The sequence below is a fragment of the Porites lutea genome, chromosome 7 (genome assembly GCF_958299795.1).
Source record: "Porites lutea chromosome 7, jaPorLute2.1, whole genome shotgun sequence".
Taxonomy (NCBI): Eukaryota; Metazoa; Cnidaria; class Anthozoa; order Scleractinia; family Poritidae; genus Porites; species Porites lutea.
Genome location: NC_133207.1, coordinates 4,627,909 through 4,647,306, shown reverse-complemented (window position 1 = coordinate 4,647,306; position 19,398 = coordinate 4,627,909). Strand labels below are relative to the sequence as shown.

The 19,398-nt window shown below is 40.2% G+C and overlaps 1 protein-coding gene across 4 annotated transcripts in view; it reads left to right on the top strand.

Annotated features, from left to right (window-relative positions):
• The window catches only part of LOC140943849 (uncharacterized), a 32,829-nt gene extending 14,161 nt beyond the window's left edge, over positions 1-18,668 (top strand). For 2 of the 4 annotated variants that reach the window (XM_073392964.1, XM_073392963.1), the window contains exons 3-7: positions 4,313-4,621; positions 6,325-6,595; positions 7,973-8,152; positions 8,750-8,842; positions 13,980-15,010. In XM_073392964.1, the coding sequence (XP_073249065.1) occupies positions 4,313-4,621; positions 6,325-6,595; positions 7,973-8,152; positions 8,750-8,842; positions 13,980-15,007 (1,881 nt within the window). In that variant the 3' untranslated portion in view covers positions 15,008-15,010. Of the gene's footprint in view, positions 1-2,313; positions 2,479-4,312; positions 4,622-6,324; positions 6,596-7,972; positions 8,153-8,749; positions 8,843-13,979; positions 15,011-15,491 lie in introns of those variants that run through there. The other 2 variants (XM_073392962.1, XM_073392967.1) reach the window with 2 other exon arrangements.
• Positions 18,669-19,398: the final 730 nt, after the last annotated feature.

Sequence of the window (19,398 nt, the reverse complement as noted above, 5' to 3'; positions counted from 1 at the left end):
CCTTAGAGGGTACTCAATTTATCACACTGCTTTCCCCATAAATGAGATTGAAACAGTACAGACAACAAACCTGCAACTCCAATTAAGTCGGTCAATCGGTTTTCTATTCTTCATTGATCGCCTCAAAACAATTGGCACGTTTGCAGACTCTTGGCCAGACCTAGGCTCCGATTCCTCATCATCAGCCCTGACTTTTGGTTCTTATATTTTGATAATGGTGTCTCAATACCTCATTTAACCGTTTATCATGAGGCCTTATTTACTGATCTACATGACATAAACATATCTAGTTTTCAAGTCCCACACACCTTAACCTGACCGTCCAAGATCCATCTCTCAATAGTGCTGTTGTCCATAACCCAGCTGTGTGTAATTTTCTGGAAAGTGCCAATCCGTCTGTGTCTTCAAATCCTTGTATTCCTTCTGTTTTCTCTGTGCTCTTGATCACTTGGGCTACGGTAAGTTTCAACCGTCGTCTGCGAGAATGAGGGCGACGTTTCAGCCAGCGTTGCCCCTGTGGTGTTGGGCGATATCCCATTGGTCTGGGCCTGTTGCCTTCTGTATGCTTTTTCCACCAGTGTGTTGTTCACCTTTCTGACCAGACCGACTGTTCAGCTGCCTTATTTGATCGAGGGAGATTATAGGATGAAATTATGGTGTGCTTTAGTCCATAATTCATGTCCATTAACCGATACCACTTGTTTTGGCTATCCGTGTTGGGCAAATACGAGAGTAGCTGCTAATAAAGTACCCTGTGATAACTGAAGACATTCGTCTTCCCTCGCGCCAATTAATGTTAGCAAGGGCTGTTGATCCGTGACTGGTGTGCATCTTGAATTATTTGAAAGGCCTTCCTTAAAAGCTTCGAAAGCTTTCTGGTATTCCTGTTTCCAAACACTGGAAACCCTTTTGCAAAGCTTACACAGGGTTGCCAGCGTAATGGTCATCCCTCGTCAGGAAAGAATGATAATATTGGACTATGACTAGGAACGATCTCAGTTCACTTACTGCTTTACTTACATTTCAAGGGATTGGTCTCTTTTTCTGCAGTGATTTTCTGTTCTTCAGTGGTATGGTATTATGACGGTTCTCCAGGACATCTACAATATCGACGAATTGTGTCTTCTTGCGTTTGAATGGCACCAGGAGAATTTTGACGAGCTGCAACTGCTGTCAGGAGAGGAATCTAACTCGTTTTCTATCCTTTCTTCTTCTTCTCTTGAGGGCTACCCTTCTCTGTTGTCTTCCTGATATTAGCTCTGAAAAATACTTTCATTCCTTCCACCTGATTCACGACGCTCGGTATATAATGAACTCGTCGCTAGGAACCCTAGAAACGAGAAGGGATGGCTGTTTTCGCAGGTTATTTCTTTGTGCTTTGTGTAGGAGGAGGCAGCGTGGCCGGGTGGTTAGAGCGTTTGACTTGCAATTCGGAAGCCAAAGCCCCGAGTTCAAGCCCCGCTCTAACCGCTAGCTGGATTTGTTCACGGTAGTCCCGAGTTCAGATCCTCGGCCACGCTTGAAAATAGCCAGTTGGAATTCTTAACCCTGTTAAGTTTGATTTAGGCATTTCCTCGGCCCCACTGGCTTTAGTGCTATAAATACTGCCGAGGGTAAATAACGGAATTATTTATTTATTTATGCTCGTCCCTACTTCCTGAAACAGGCTAAAAGTTTGTTAATCTAGTCGTTTTCTTTGGGCTCTGTGATTACCCATTTCTATAAACGTTCGTACAGAACAAGAAATGCTTACTTGTAATAACTGACTTTGTTCGCGTCGTGCTGTCGGTAATACATTTCCCTCAGAGAAAGCTCAATGAGCATTTTAATTTAATTTTTTATTATTTTATTTTTCGGCTGTTTCCTTTTTTCAGTTAAGCAGGATCACGTAGACAATAGCTGATTAAACAACAACCCGGCGTTTGACAGCATGCGACTCAGAAAATTCCTCTTGTTGTAAACATTACGATAATAGGTCACTTTTGGTTTCCTTATTTAATGGATTAGTGTTAACACAAGAAGTGATGTATTGGAAGCAGCAGGAAATAATGGTTTTAGCAAACGTGTTTCTTCCCACTTCTATAAAAAGACGATGTTACCATAATTATTTTACATGTGACACTTCCGTTGTTAAAAACCCTTTGTTGGACCCAGATTGTCTTGATAACCAAATCAGTAATCGAACCTTGGCAATCGCTTTAGGTTCCTGCCTGGGCATGCAAAGTTCTGACGAGTGTCCCGTTCGAAAAGTCAAAAACAGCACACAGAAATAGAAAAAAATATGATTGACATTAAGCCCCGGGCGAAAGGTTATGTCACTACGTTTTATGTTTTCATCTCATGATCGTCGTTGTTTAAACTTCCAAACGAAACACCAGGATGTGTCCTGCTTCGCTCGGTTTTCTCAACGTAATTGCTATTTTACTATGCGGAGGACAGTTGTGGTCATATTTTAATGGCGTCAAAGCCCAAGAAAAGGTTTGTACTTTAGCACTTCCCCCCACGAGAGCATCACGTAGAGCTGATGGGCATAGCTTAACTTTTATCTTTGCTCACGTATCTTGTTCGAGAGGAAACTTTCCCTTTCTCACTTTTTTGGGATTTATCATCTCACATTTTGTGAAGTGGCATGGTTTTTCAGCAGTTCTGTCACCGAATCTCATAAGTTTTTCGACTTGCAGATAAAATTTACGAGAATCGAATGAGATACATTTTCTAACCGCATTATTTTCAATTGCTGAATTTCTTGCGTCGTGTTTATAAGCTAACATGGATACAAGGGACATTGACATGTTGGATCAAGTAAAACACCCTTAGGCCGCACGCAAAAAGTGGCTGCCCTTTGTTGTCATCTTACGGCAAAAAGAGACAATTAGGAACTTGTTTTACTGGAATAAGAAAAATGTTTATTTATTTTCTGTTCGGAATCCTTCGTTCCTTTCGCCTAATTCTAACTGTAAAATGAAAGTACAAGACCTATTTGGCAATCAGTTCAGTATACTGACTTAAAAAAAAAACATGACTTCGTTGAATTTCCTTGTCTTTTGACTGATAAATAAGTAACACAATTTCTGCTTGGCGTAATTTTAAGTTCAATTTCATGATCTCAAATATTTTGCAAGCTCAGCGTCTCTTTGAAATCCAATAATGGCCAGGATGAATGCATACCTTGTCGTGTTAAGCCCACCATTTGATACGACATTTGTTTATCGGGTTTTTCAGCGGAAATTTCTAGCCAAAGTCCACGCTAATGTAACTTTCTGTACAAAGTACGGACAAAGTTAAAATTCGTAAACAGAAATTTCACTGAAAATTTCATTTCTTTCTTTTTTTTTTACACCCCGCAAAAGCAAAAAGCCATTTAAATCGAATGATTTATGACCTACGAAAACAGCCACGCTCCTCGCCTGCTAGGGACGTTTCGCCTGGAGAAACTCGGCGAAGAGCAAGGAGAGCTAGCGCTTTTCGCAGGCTAAATGACTGACGACAGAGGAAAGCTAACTTCAGCTACAATGAAGACGCGTTCAATGCTTGGTTGATATTACAGCCATCTTTCCGATAACCGCTGAAAAAAATGAGACTTTATAACTGACACCATGTTGTTAACGCTGTTAGTGTTCAAAGTCGAATGTTTTCTGGTTCTATCTCGGTTCTATCTCCGTCAAGGAACTCGGACCAAGGCATGCAGCGAATGAATATTTTAGAAAATGTCTCGAATGGAAGGACAGCATTAACTGTCCTATTTACGTTATATATCTAAAGTTCCAGTTGACTTAGTGTACCATAATCGTCTGAGATCATCTCCCTTTGCAAATCCTCAAGCGTTGTGTGGTTATATTTTTCATAGTGGTCCCCAAAAAATCAAGCAGGTTCTTATATGTGGGTAACAGGTAAATTATGATAAACGTTTTAGCCAAGGAGTTTGACTTCGAGATTGCCAAGTGATATTACAAGAAAATACTGCAATAAACTGTCATTACAAATAGAAGCATTACTGGTAATTCCTACAACGAAAACATGTTTATAAAAAGTTCAGATTGTAATTCCCTTCATGTACTTTGCATCAATGAGGTTACAATAAGTACTGTATATTTAGGACCAATCTCAATTTTCTTTATATTTCTTGTAGTCAACAATTATACCTCGTTGAGAGAAATTATGAACCTGATTATGGACCTACTTAGCCTAAATTGCCAATAACTACCCCAAAATAGAAGACTCGTTTTGGCCAGGCCTTGAAAAGGTGTAGGTTCTTATACGCTGGTGTATATTGTATTAATCAACTTTTCATTTTTTCTGTTTTGTTCTACAGAGTATATTTGCAGTTAATTGCCCCAAAGGAAGTTTTATTTCAAGCGTTGGCTGTACGCCATGCCCAGAGAACGAGTATTCAGACTCTGTAAATAGCACAAAGTGCTGGAAATGTGATGAGTGTAAGGGAAGGCACAACCTTGTAACTCGCGTCTGCAACTCTACTTCGAATACGAAATGTGCGTGCGAGCCGGGCTTCTACTGGGATGACGCCCTTTTCTGTTTAAAATGTGATCGCTGCAAGAGAGGACATGGAATGGTCAAAAACTGCACATCTGACAGTAATACCGTCTGTGAACATTGTGAACACGTAAGGAGGAGACGTATTATTCATTCTGTGTTTTTATAGGAGGCAGCGTGGTCGAGCGGTTAGGGCGCTGGGGCCCATTTCTCGAAAGTCCCGATAATTAACGGGCCCGGTAAGCTGTCTCGGTTTCCATTAAAGATCGAGGTTTCAGTAGTTTTGCATCTAAAATGATAAAACTATCAGTTAACGAAACAAAATGAAGTTGTTTGCCAGCCAGGACCCGCGCTCTTATTCTTTTTATTTCGATTTGAATATTTGATTTCGGGCCCGAAAAGATAACGGCACTTTCGTGAAACGGGCCCCTGGACCTGTAATCCGGAGGCCCGAGTTCAAGTCCTGCCCTGACCGGTAACGGGATTTGTCCTCGGTAGTCCCGAGTTCAAATCCTCGGCCACGCTTGTAAAATAGCCAACTTGTTCGCCTCCTGCCAGTTGGGATTCTTAAGATAATTATGTTCCCTTTGAACTATTGGACAGGTTCATTCTTCCCAAAAAGCCCTATATGGGGAGAGGATATACAGTCGACTCCCAATAATTCGAACCCTCAAGGGAAATCAAAAACAAATTCGAGTTATCGGGAGTTTGAAGCAAGTAACCGGAAGTAAGGAAATAAGCAAATGGATGGGAAAGAAAGGCAATTAAGTAACAAAGTATACGGGGATGGACACTGAATTTGAACTGGAGTGAACAAAAAGGAAAGACAAAGATTTACTCGGTTGTTTTGAAATAAATTCAACGTTTCGGACTTCAGTACACGGTTTTTTTCCCGACTTGTCACGCGCTTATAACATTGTTCGAGTTATCGAGGGTAAAATTGTATAGAAATGAGCTGAAGGGAAACAAAAATTGCTTTGAGTTAGCGGAAGCTAAGGTTTGAGTAAACGAGGGTTCGAGTTACCGAGGGTAAAATTACAGTAAATGTAAGAGGGAAATCCAGGGGAAATCGACTTTGGTTCGAGTTAGCGCGAGGTTCGAGTTAGCGAGGGTTCGAGTTATCGGGAGTCAACTATATTGATAAAGCTTTAGATAGACTAAAGCTTCTGTTTTAGGACCTCTTTATCTTCAAGTTCAACTGATTAACCCTTTAAGTACCCAAAGTGGTCATATCCATTTTTTCCCAACAAAAACAACAACATCAGTACACCATCAACAGAAACGATTATGAGAATTAATCTCTTAACAAATCCAACTTATTCCTTAAGGAAATGTATCAAGCACAGACTGGAGAATTTGTAAGTGCATATTGGGCCTTAAAGGGTCAAGGAAGATGATGATGATGATGATTATTATTATAATTATTATTATTATTATTATTATTATTATTATTATTATTATTATTATTATTATTATTATTATTATTATTATTATTATCTATTCTGTCACAGTCTTTGCTGGTGTTCTTTTTCTGCATCACCCGGGTGCAAACCATGCACCTGGAGCATCAGTCACTCAAGTCAATCATTTTCTGTTCATACACTAAGCACCTTCCTAAGGAGATCCCAGCATGCAGATCTCTTGGGTCTCTGTCACAGTAGCTCTCTCTGATACTTTCTTGGTGTTTTCTACCATTCTCTTAACTGTACCAAGCTCACCAACATATTATTATTACTATTATTATTATTATTACGAATGTGCTTCCAAAAGCACTCTTAACCATCGCTGCTCTAGGATGATCATATTTCTTCATCAGTTTCATTCTTATTTCAGGGTAAGACTTACTCTGACAAGAAGGACTTTAACTCGTGCAGGAATTGCTCGATTTGTCCAGATGGCTATTTTGAACAGAGAAGATGTTCTAGAAAAAACGACACCATTTGTCTGAAGGACACAGAGCAGAATAAATCTAAGAATAATTGGAAAATCGACAACCGTGGAAGGTCGTCTGGGTCGAGGCAAAGAGGAGGATCGAAACCAAGATTAAAAAATAAAAACAGCACACAATCGCCAATACCGCTTTCAACTAATACATCATCAAAAAGTAAGTGCAACCTTTGTTGTCTTTCCTCTAAGACATAGAGTCTGTCACATGTTAATTGAGAAGAATTCCATGTAGACGATAGGCCCAGCTATTAGGAAGCTTAAGCAACGACGACGACCGTGTAAAACGTCGCCAGTAAAACGAATTTACGTCCTTTCAAACTTAATCGCGTCTATTTGGACCGCTCAATTTGTCAAATGAAGGCACTTTTTCCTGACTTGAACATTTAATCCATCTTCAGGAAGAGAAAGGAAAATTCGTCCTCACATGTTTACGTCCTCAATAAAACGTGGTAGTCGTGTAGTGGACGTCAAAGATGTGTACTGAAAGGCATTATACACGTGCAGAGTTGTTAACCATAACAAGTGTTGGTCCTTTAGACTTAGCATCCACGTACTTGTCAATTCTCGTAACCTATTCTTTTGACTATGTAGTGATATTGTTAGAACGAACTTTCTCATCAACGACTGCATGATGTTGGGCAATCTTTGGACTTAAGGAGCTGTGTCACGACATTTATCAAAATTCTAACAGTAAGAACCGCCACCAAAGTGAGGAAAACTTAAAAATAATCGCTCAAAATATTAAAAGAAGATACACATAGCACGGCAAATATAAAAGTAGGCATGGATGGACAAACTAAAAGAAGATTAAAACGGATTGGAATTGTGGGTTTTTGAAAACTTGTTAGCCTGTAACAGTTTCTCAAAGTTCATTTTTGTTGTTTGTAACGTTTGTTACAATGCTTGGGAGGTATATTTGTTGGAAATGAAGCTGTGATTCTGTCGTTTACAAGTAAATTCTTCCTTAACATTACGCTCAAAAGCGCATAAGAAAGGGGATCTGGATGGGGGTACCTCGATAACACTGAACACTTAATTTTTTGGCTTTGTAACATGAAACAGTTAAATTTTAGGCATTTTAAAACTAACAGTAAAAAATTATTTGAAACAGTAATTTTTTTCTAGAACAAGCAAAAGCGACTCCAAAAAGGCCAATATTATTTCGTTTAATATGTCAAGGAGTTACGACAATTCCGGATTATTTCAGAAGATTTCCGAAGGCTACCGACCATCCCCGAAGACTGTCGAAAATTTCCAAAGACTAACGAAGAAGTCCGACCATTGCAGAAGATGTCCGGAGGACCCTCCAAACACTTCACTGTATTTTCTTCGGAAACAGTAAACATTAAAAAATTGGCCAATTTAAAAATCATGGGCAAATAACACTAAACACTAAACCCCACTCAGACCCTCAAGAAAGCGCAATTGGTAATATTAACCAAAAAATGAACCAGACAGTTGTGACACAGTCCTTTTAAGGGTAGAGAGAGTTGATTGTACATTCTTTTGCAACAATTGTGTTGTTTTGTTTTAGCGTTTGACGGATCCTCCTCATTAAAATCCACGGAGATGGTAACCACAGGGAGTGAAATGGATCTAGTGATAGCTCTCGGTGTTGTGAGTGGTTTTGCCTTCCTGGTTCTTATAGTAACACTTTCTCTGATGTTCTTCATACGGAGGAAATCTAGAAAGTCCACAAAGGATAATGACAAAGGTGAGACTTTCAACAGTGGTGTTAATGAAATTTTCCAACGAGGGGGCAAACAAATGGCAAACTGAACTTCGTGGTCTGTTTACCTTGTGCGCTACCAGACACGGTTAAATCTGTCGTAACTAATGAATTTACGACAACGCCAATTTCCCTAAATTCACAGAAAAGTAACACTGAACAGTGTATGAAATATAAAACTAGTGAATCGTTTTCAGACAAACTAAAGTCAGACTTTGTTGAATTTAGTGCTCTTCTGTTCTGCGTATTTTTTGTTTGTCTTTTGTTAGTAGTTTGTCTTCATTTCTTGAAACGTGACATTCCATTGGGGTGAGGGTGTCTAAACTTATAGCCTGGATTACTGACAAAAATACGAAAAGGATAACAACAGCTTTTTCCTACCTTATTGTAACGTTGTCCAAGCTACTGCCAAACAACTAAGAAAGCCTAGAATTATGGATTGTTCTGAAGAGCAAGGGCATGGTACAATACAGAGAGATCATTTCATCTCTTTTGCATGCCAAAATAATTGGTAGCTGAATTTGCGTCTATTTATCCTTCGTTCGCCACTGACTTTTCATTTGTCTTTCATCAAACCTACAGAAAGAGTGGAGGATCCAACGCCGTCTGCTTCGGCTACAGAAGTCGCTCGAGAGAACCCTTACACATCTCTTCCGCACATTGGCACCGGTCAAGGTTGGTTAATTGTCAACTCTCATACTCTTGATGGAATTTTTACAGCGGTGAAACGTGAAGCTCATGTGTAGCTCGTGTGTGAATATTGTAGGCTTCCATAAGGCTTCAAACAAAGGGCATCCACAACGCCTAGAAATCGTCATTGTAGCATCATTCTACACTGTATCCTCTTTGCTTTGTCTCTTTTCGTACTTTTGAGACAACCATTCCGACCCATCTTTTTCACGGTCCATACTCATCCTGTCCATGCTCTTCTCCAATTTAGCATCTGTTTTCATCTTCCTATCTTTTTACACAAGGAATCCGAGAGCTGGACCACAACATCCAAATCGGTTCGGTTCCAGCTTGCTCGGCAATGACTACCTCTGTCAAGTTCTCTGAGTCACAGAGGTTGATTTTACCAGTTTCACCTGTAGGAAACAAAACGAATGAAGTACCCGAAGTAACAGGTTCAAGAAGTGAGAAGATATGGAGGAACACCGTAACGGCTGAGGTCAATTGCTGCTGCCCAAATTTTACTTTGGTTAGCAAGAAACGCTGGTCCTTGCGTGGTGGAGGCTGAAGCTTGTCTAAATCACATCTGGTATTTTTTTAGTGGTCAGGTAGGGCGTCAGGCTTTATGGCCTGCCACAGGTAACTATGTAACCCGGTACTTCTTGAACTTCTGCGGAGAGGAACGAGTGGAAGAGAAGAGTTCACCGATACCGCTGATCCAGAGGAGAAGTGGCAGAAGGGAGGTCAAACAATTGGAAACGCCTCATCACAAGCGTGGATTAGTGTAATCCCCTTGGATCAATACAGCCAACTACATTCTTCTCCACTACATCGCTTGCTCTGAAAATACTTTGCTGATATTGTAAAATTTATCTCGTACTGTAATGAGGATAGTATGAAGTTTTTAACGGTATATCGGAACTGGTCTTCTCTGCAACCTGGAGGATGGATTTGGTTTGTGCCTTATAGCTTGCGAGAAAGAGGCCTTGTAATGCGAGCACAGCAACTAACCTTGACGAACGGCAGAACTCATTTTAATGTGGATTGACGAAACGGTGACGGTGATTTGCTTGGTGGAATTCCAAGGATACCACGTGATCTTCCTGTCTGCAACTCATTCCCAACCAGTGCGATTGTATTAGATCCTTATTGTCCTTGGGAACAGAAAGCAGTTGGTGCTGGTCAGGTTCCATGACGTATTTAAAACTTTGGAGGATTGTGCGAACGGTTAAAATCTGAGTACCCTACGAGGTATTAAAAGGTCAAACGCATGACTCCTATCAGATCGCACTAAGTACGAGATGCCCTTTCTTGGGCAATTTAAAAGGAAAGCCCTTTACTTTTCTAATGGAACTTTAATTTTTTTTCCTAAACGTCAAGGAAAAAAGATTGTGAACTTGCTGTCTTTGTTGAGGAATTGATTTTTATGCCTGCCTGCCTGCATACTCCAGTGGCCTTATTGACTTTTGTCCCTAGACAACCAAACCATTCGCTTTGGGTAGGGGATTTTTCGTGGAGCACATGGCTTTCTTTTTCTTGCAACCAGTGATCACTTTCTCCTCAACCCTCTTGGGTTACATGCAGTGAAACCCGTATTCAGCGGATCTGCCTTAAGCGAGCACTTTCTTAAGTGCCGACATTCATTTCCCTTAATGACTGAAACACTGACCTGTGTTGAGTGGTCACCTTTATTCGGCGGTCACGGTCACCTTTTCCGTGGTCCAAACAAGCTATTTTCTATTGCCTTCACCCTTATGAAACGGTCACTTTGTCAAGATGTACCACACAAGTGCAATAGATACAATGAGCATCACATTCAGTCGACTTTTCATCCTTTCTTTTGGCACAAAAACGGGTAGAAACACTTTGAGTCCAACTTGACAAGTTATGGATATTTCGCTTTGTCAGCAACTATATTTTCTTGATAAACTTTAGGGTCTGTCAAACCTTTATTAAGCGGTTTGTTGGCTGTTCCCCAAGGTTGACCGCGTGAAGCAAAACTGACTATACCGTCACACAGTGTAATCTAATGTCTGACAGTCTTCGTCGTTGTCGACGCATGGAGTGGATTGTTTAAAAACGCGTCATTTGTCTTTTGAGCTTGTCAATATTTACCTGATTGGTTGTCACGATCTTAGCCGTTGGTTTTCCTTTCCCGTCTTCGTAACAGCTTTATGTGTGAAGTACATCTGTATCCTTCCCATTCGTAGACAAACAGAAACTTGCATGTGTTTTTACGCTTGACCGCTGTAACCTGTATCGCATGGAATTTACGCGACATTCACGGTGCGCCTTTCTACCTTTTTAACATACAAAATTTTGATTGAAAAGGACGCGTGGAATATCAGTCGGTGCCAAATAGCTGGAACCATGTAACACGCTTCTTTTTTAAACTAATCTTTCTTATTCACACGCATATTTTTCTATGTCGCGTAGATTTCCTGTTGAAACCTGCAATGTAATGTAATGCCTTTTGACTGTTTAAAGGGCATTTAGTAGTTAATATGCGAGGTTGACACTTCTAGCATTGGTCATCTTGCATACGTCTTGCTCTTCAGCCTTAAATCTGGTCATAGCTGAAGTCAGTCGTTCGGTTTGCAGACTCTTTTCCTTTACAGTCAGGCTGCGTGTTTCCCGTTCGCTTGAGTTGAGCTGACTCACGGTTTAGGCTATGTAAGTTAGCTACAAGGAAGTAAATGTTGTGGTTCAAAAATTTTGGTTTGAAATTTTCCAACCCAGTTAAGTAGAAAATAAATAGAAACTGGTTTCGAATATTTCAAACCCCCCAAAATTTTAACCACAACATATAATAGCGAAAGACATTCTAAACCTGACGTCTCGAGAGCTAGCCCATCGTAAGCATTTTGGGGTGCTATGCTCTAACCTCAGTTCATTATCCCCTTGTTTACCCATTTGTCTCGAAACATTCTTCTGTTTTCCGACGCCATATTTTTGTGTAGCAAAAGTAACATTATGTTGTCGGACATATCTAAAGGGTTTTAAAAGAATTAAATTTTCCAGTCTCTCTAGCTGCCCTTGTCACGATGTCCCAGTTGAAACTGCACACGAGGCAGCGGGAGGGCGGTTTTGCGGAACGGGGTTTTATGTTTTCAAAAATGCGAATCCAGAACGTTCACTGTAGTTTTGCCGTTTTAAACTCCCACATCAAATATGACGCCAGAACCCAGTAGTGACCAGTCAGCGGGACAAGTATCCGTTTCATTCCTTTACTTATGCAGCTGAAATGTCACCGTTTCTTCAGATACTAATTCTTTATGCAATGCTAAGTAAAACCACGCTATCTGTACTAACCATAACGTAATTTAAGGTTTGACTGTTTAGACTTGGAATTCTGTTTTTGCTCTGTTGTACCTTTGGAAGTGGGGTCCTGCACGTTTGGAGAGACTTGTGGCAGTGTTGTACCTTTTATTTATTTGGCGCCTTCAAGTACCTGCTTACTCTTGTGGTTCGTCTTGGCCTTCATCATCCACACTATCAGCCAAAGCCTCGTCTTCGGGCTCATGGAATGTCTCTTTACATAGCAGAAGCCGTTATATCCAGCGATGCAAACAGTTTTGAAGAATCGAATGTGTTCGAATCATCTGCAAATGCTGATTTCCTTATCGCTGACAAGTGTTCCTGGGAAACTGAAAAAATTGCTGTACCTTCCAGGGTCGCGCTCAAGAAGAGATCTGCCTGTGGTACTTCCTGACGTGAAAGGAAAGATTTCTCTCATTTGATGCACCGTAATGCCAGCTGGAAGAGCTTCAAACTCGATTGTCGTACCAACAAAAAACAACGAATTCAGGATTTGCAAACAGTACTAGGTGGTCATTAGCTAAATAGCAAAGTCAGCACCTACCTCTCAACTCAAAATCATCCGAAGACCTTGCCTTTCACTGGTTTATTCATGTTTTGACGATTTGAACCTGTTTGGCCCTGTTAGGAAAACCAGCAACCCATGACAAAGTGTACCTTCCGCAGTTTCTTTCACTAGCTTTTGTGCCCAGGCCGGTCCTGTTTTGCCTTTATTCCTTCTAGAATCATCGTTTCTAGGTTATTGGCATAAACAGTACTTCCTAGTAGCTGGTAAACAAAACCGAATGGAACTGTGCAGCTACATGAGGGCCATGGAAATCACTGGAACAATATTTGTACTCCTGTACACTTATCACTTTGGTGACATTATCAAACTAGCTTTCTAAATGAGGTTGGGACCACTTCAAGATGGCATTGCGTGGCACAACTTGTTCGTCAGACTTTTAACTTGTCGAGACATGGTTCACAACACTTAACCTTATGATCCACATCAGGGCTTGGTAGAAGCCGCGCATCACGAGCAGCGTTCACTTCAAGCTTGTCGCTGGTCCTGCAGAACTTTCAAACTACACCAAAATATTCTTCTTGAATCCAACCAGGATTCCCCTGTGGGCACGAATCTCTGAAGATAAATTCGATAATCATTAGCGGTAATACGGCGTATGCTTTTCAGTCCTGGCGACGAGTATCACGACATTACAGAATCAAGATGCTCGAATCACTTGGTTTCTTCTTATTTCCGTAAATAGTCAACAGAAAAGAGTTGGCAGTTGCATTTATCCTCAAAATCCCTTCCCAGAGGTTCACTAGTTGTTGCCAAGTTATTGACCAATCCAAGGATCACGAATGTTTGGAATTCGAATGTTGGTTTGTTGTCAAGAGGCCAGAGGCATCCTTATGGTACATTACACCTCTGGTTTTTTTGCACTTCAGCTGTGGCCAACGTCCACGCGTGGAGCACACACGTTTTCTTTGGATGTCCTTCTACCCAATTTTATAGTCTAAACGGTTTGCTGGGGCTGAAACATCTTCTCTTCATCTACACACTGAAAACGGCTGGGGCTTTTTCCGTGCCTCAACGTAATAAAGCTGGCACCCCAACTTCAAATTTACCCTCATTACTGCTTTTGGCTGGCCGAGGTTGTGGCTGCCCATTTAGGAAGTCTCTCTGTGTTGGGTAAGGTCAAGTTGTTGTCCTATTGCAATGAGGTGATTATGGCGTCTCCAAGGACCTAACTTAATGGCTATACTGCATAACCCACTCCTTGTCTTTTATCCAATTGTACAGTCGATGGTAGCTGACTCCCTCTCCCTTCAATTTCAGGGCCTGGGGAAACTGGCCCCCCAAGCAGACCGACAGACGAAAGTGATTGTTCCCAACCTCATCGGCAAGATGCAGGTAGTCCAACAAATCGATGCCTTTGTTCCCTTTTTGATGGGATACCCACATCAACTCGTCGAAGTTATCAATCCGCTCAACGCAGATATATCGCGTTTTGCAAGGCTGAGGGTAGGACGACTCCCAATGGCTCCCCGCTCCCAGCAGACGAACGGACTCTGATGCATTTTTGTACAAGGCTGGTCGACAATATGAATCCGTATTCCTCCATTAAATTACACTTGTCTGCCGTGCGTTCACTCCATATGGACAATGGTTTATGTGATCCTCTGCTCAACTGCCATCAGTTGGAATATCTTATTAAAGGAATTAAGCAAGTGGAGGGTTCGTCCAGTCCAAGGCGTCTTCCCGTTACGATTGATCTAATGAGGATAATCCACCAGTCTTTGGATTTTACTTTCCAGGACAATGTTATGTTGTGGGCGGCATGCTGCCTTGGTTTCTTTGGTTTTGTAAGGACAGGCGAATTCACCGTTAACGGATCATCCTTTAATGCAGAGACTCATATGACCATCAGAGACATTGAAGCCGATTCAGAGGTCAATTCTTCTTTCCTAAAAGTGCACATAAAGCGCCCTAAGATGGAGCCTTTTCGTAAGGAATGCGATGTTTACGTTGGTAGAGGTGATACTTGCATGTGTCCACTTGAGGCTATAATCAGCTACTTAGAGGCTCGTGGATCGACTTCAGGGCCCCTGTTCCTACATCTCGATGGCACACCATTAACACGGCAAACGTTGTCGTCGACATTGAAGTCCATCCTTGACTCAGCTGGGTTTTCAAGTGCTCACTCAGGATACAGCTTTCGGATTGGGGCAGCTGAAACTGCAGCTTCACGGGGCGTTTCCGGTCATCTCATCAGAACGCTAGGGCGACGGTCCAGTAGAGCCTACGATGATTACAGCAGAACTCCTGTCTGTTCGATTCTTCGTGTTACCAAACAAATACTTTAGCAGGTACGAATCGTGCGGTCTTTGTGTGGACAATGGCCGTTAAAAACTGCTTTAAATGATTCCATCCCCTGGGCACCAAGTCTCCACCGACACTAATATTTTAACCTTGTTTTTAACTGTAACCTTTTTTCCTTCCATCCGTCAAACCATGGAACTAATCAATTTAATTTTAACAAAAATATCTGGAAAAACCATATTAACGCTGGTAGTTACCATTCTTCAAGCCTGCTACTCCAAGAGCGCAGTTAGGTAAACGTTTAAAGTGGTTTTGTCTTGGTGCACACTAGCATCGATTTACTTGAATGTGCTTGATATGGGGTAGCCAAGTCTTGGCCCTTTGTCGCGTGACACTAAGGTCTCCACCGAGAGCTTGGTGTCGGATGACACAGAAAGGTCCAGGACTGGAGCAGATAAGGTTAGAGTAGCGATAAGCACGGCTGTGGATCAATGTAACGTTAAGAAACTTTCTATTTGTTGTTTGCAGAAAAAATGCTCCGCGATGCACCATATACGCTCATCAGCGACCTTGCCAAACTTCTCAACCCTGGGGGTAGATGGAAAGAGCTTGGAGGTCGTCTTGATTTTAACAATACGCAAATAGGCAACTTTGCGCTAGTGCAACAGAATGCCACACAAACAATGCTAGAAGAATGGGGCCACAGAGATTGTGGGACAGTCGTAGCCCTCCAAAAACTATTTCGTTCAATGAAATGGACAAAAGAAGAAAGAATATGTGCAGAGTACGTGTAGCGCTGCTTTCCGTCCGCTAATTTCTTACGTCATTCTCAAGAGTAGTGAGAAAGCATTTTTGTCGTCGTTGTCTATTCCTCGTGTACGTGGCCTTCTACGTGTGTATCTCCTTTTATTTATTGGATACATCACTCAAGAAATGGTAAAAGAGGAAATAATGAGAGCGTTCGTGTAGTGTACTCTCTTCTTCAATTTGTTAGTTGTGCGTTTTTTAATGTTTTCAGGAATTTTTGCAGTCACGATTTTTCATTTCTCTTTGTCCAAAAGGATCAAACAGTACTCTGGATTATAGAATTGTGATCTCTAAACCACTGACAGTGTTTAAAACAGTGAAAAGCTTTACTTAGAGTGCATTTTGGCTGATAACATGCATGCGTACATTGTTTATGGATTCCCCATTCTCGAAGACTTTATAAGGGCAGTTAATCTGAAAGGAATATTTACGGGTCAAATCATGGCAGAAAAAGGTTACAAGAAAAACGAGAGAGCCCCTGGAAAGTTACTCCCCATCGAGTCAGTTCCAAAAGCTTTTGAATTCTCCAGTTCTTTTTGGCCAGAAGATGTTTTCAACTCAATCAGAAGTGACGGTTCGTTCTTGTCGTTAACTTTGCCTTTAGCGATCAAGCCCGTAAATATCCCGCCCCCGTGTCTCCGAGAATGTGGATTCTCAGTTCAAAGTAGCTTAGTCCTTATTTGGAACTGTTTGTTTTCCCTTTTGGGTATTTTTTAAAAATGGAAGATCGTGGCTTGGTCTCAATCAATACGCTTCTAGCGATAACTTATGTACAGTGCGTCTTAAATTCTCGTGTATAATTTCTTAATTTATTATTGCTTCGCGCTTGTCAGTGGTTTTAAATGAAACTGAAGAGACTTTGGAGTTCTTTGTTATTGAAAATAGCTCTCAGAGAATATTAATTTTTCTTTAGAGAAAGTGCTTTGGGTATCTACGCATTTGGCTAAGAAACAAATGAAATAACTGGTATTAAAATACCGTTTAGTAGTCACGTAGGTGACAAAACAATGATAATTTATACTGCAACCGCTTGAAACAGAATATGCCTCTTCAGAAGCTACAGGGACATTTGAACAATGGGATTCCAGGGATCAAGTTAGTAACTGAAGATAGTTTTAATTGGCCAAAGGTAACGATTAGCGAATCGCAGTTTTCACCCGATTCTGATCGCAAAGGCCTGGTCTTTAGTCTCCCTTAAACTTCCCCAAATTTCACTCCGCATTTCAAAAACGAATAGTGACAGCTGAAATGTAGCACCACAGGAGTTGGATCACAGAGCTATCCAAAAAACTTAATATTGAAGTCAGATGAAATGTGGCCATAAGTGACTGAGTTATACTATTGTAAGGGCAAGATCAAGAAATGAGAGCACTTTCTAGAAAAAATAACATAATGGGAACTGTCCGTCGCTTCGAACTCATTACTCATCTTGTATTATGATTTTCTTTAAAAAGCATTCATAGCCTGATGAACGATTCTTTCTTTGCAAATAGATACTTATAGCTTGGACAGTTGTTTTTCTCAATAAATAATGCATAGTTAGTCTTTGCAAAATCTATATTTTGGAAACGTTTGCGCAAATAATACATATTTTCTTATACCGAATTATTTTGCCTTAGTCACGGCCACGTTTGAGGATAAATTGGTACCGTTAATAGTTGTTGTGAAGTTTTGGATTCATGAATATATTTTAATGTTGAAGATTGAATTTTGAGGAACTTTCTGAAAGCCAAAAAGGATTCGTTATTTTATGCGATATAAATTGATAATTATACAATGTTTAAGAGGAGAATATTTTTGAAAGAAAGTGAGAGGGTTTCAGATAATCATATAATATTGAAAGAATAATATTGTGTACAACATAAATCCTGCCAATGGGATGATTTTATACACAGGCAAATGTTAGGCTAAAGATATTTTGTAAAGAACTGTAAAAATTGAAAAACATTCTTACACATAGTTTGTGCGATTAGGACTTATCTAGTGTTAATTAAGTTACTACAGTTGAAAAGCACATTATTCAAAATGGTTTTACCTCGGTGAAAGGTAAACGTTACTCTCGGTATTGCTCGCTTTGTTGTTCTATTTCTGTCCTGTTCTTGATCAACTTTGTTTAGAGCATCATTAGCAGTTGTAACACCAAAGTGAAGCCAAAAAATTTTCTACCGTTCTTAGAATTTACTTTTTCCTAAGTAATTAGCCTCTTGTTAATGGTTCTCTGTGGTTGGGCTTTTCCCATCAACCTCATGTCTCCATGGAATTGCCAAAAAAAGTTATGGTATGTCATCCGAGTTTTCCTTTGTGGTTTAATTTTACCAATGGTTCAAATTTCATTTGTTTTTTTACTAACGTTAGGTATGGTAGTGTATTATAATTAGTTTCAAATAGAGGAGAGTAAAATTTGAACCAAAAATAAAAAATTTACCCACAACATAAGCAAGGTTAGGAATACATGACCACAACTAATTTTCTTCCTCTCCAGCAGCACTGTCAGTGTGCCTTTTGTGTTAGATCCTAAAGTGTGATCATTCTTAGCTACACTTCCATGTACAGGTGAAAAGTAGTCCTAATTTCAGACAGAAACACAATTGTCTCTGTCTTTATTTTATTTTTTACTTTTTTTTTCTCACTCAAGGAGATGTGGGGTTGATGAACATTTTGTTTCTTAAGGTTTTCTATCACCTGCCACAAATAAAACGCTTTTTAAAAAGGAAAGGTTTTATTGACTTGGGAGGATTAAAAATCTTATTTAAAATACCTAATTTATTCACCAGGCAGTCATTTTTGCTTGGACATTTAATGCAAAAGTATTTAAAATCCAAAAATATTTTTGCCATATACAATGACAATGTTATTATGCTGTTGTAACTATTAGCATTAAAAAGATGTTCAGATAAACTTGTCTCAGTGTTTGTCAATATGGGGGGAGTGGGCTGGCTGGTTGTGCTGTTCTTTCTTGGTCATACATCACTGATGTACTGAAGTGGGGGATCATTTTCCAAACTTTCTTTGTTTTCAGGGGGTCATTCACCCAGGGTGGGTCTCCCATATGAAAGTGATGGGGATGCTTGTCAGAAAATTAAAATTAAATCCCCAAGGGAGACCAATGTGGGTGTGGCTTAAGCTTAAACTGAACCCTAGAGAAGACCATACTAAAACAAACATCACAGCATTTTTGTAGATTTCTTTTTGCACAGCCCTAAGAGACACCTAAATGGGCAAATACAGTGACTTTCCGTTCCAATCACCCTGAGTGAGACGAAAATCTGCCATTTACATCCCCAAGAGAGATGATGAGCATCCCTTCATTTTTATAATGGCAGTTCCCCTTGGGTCATTCACAATACGTCTTAAGGAAATTCTTAAGCCACTGTCTGCTTTTTGTAATATTAGAATATCACTTCACATAATTATGTTTTTCCATGAACTGGAGCCCAAATTATATACACATCTTCAACGTTTATATTGAATATGCTGTTACAGGACCCTTATTGATAGCAGTTCAGTTTTTATTCTGAAATGGTCATCCTGTTTAAACATGTTATTATTATTATTATTATTATTATTATTATTATCATTATTATTATTAATATTATTATTATTATTATTATTATGAAGCACGGATGAC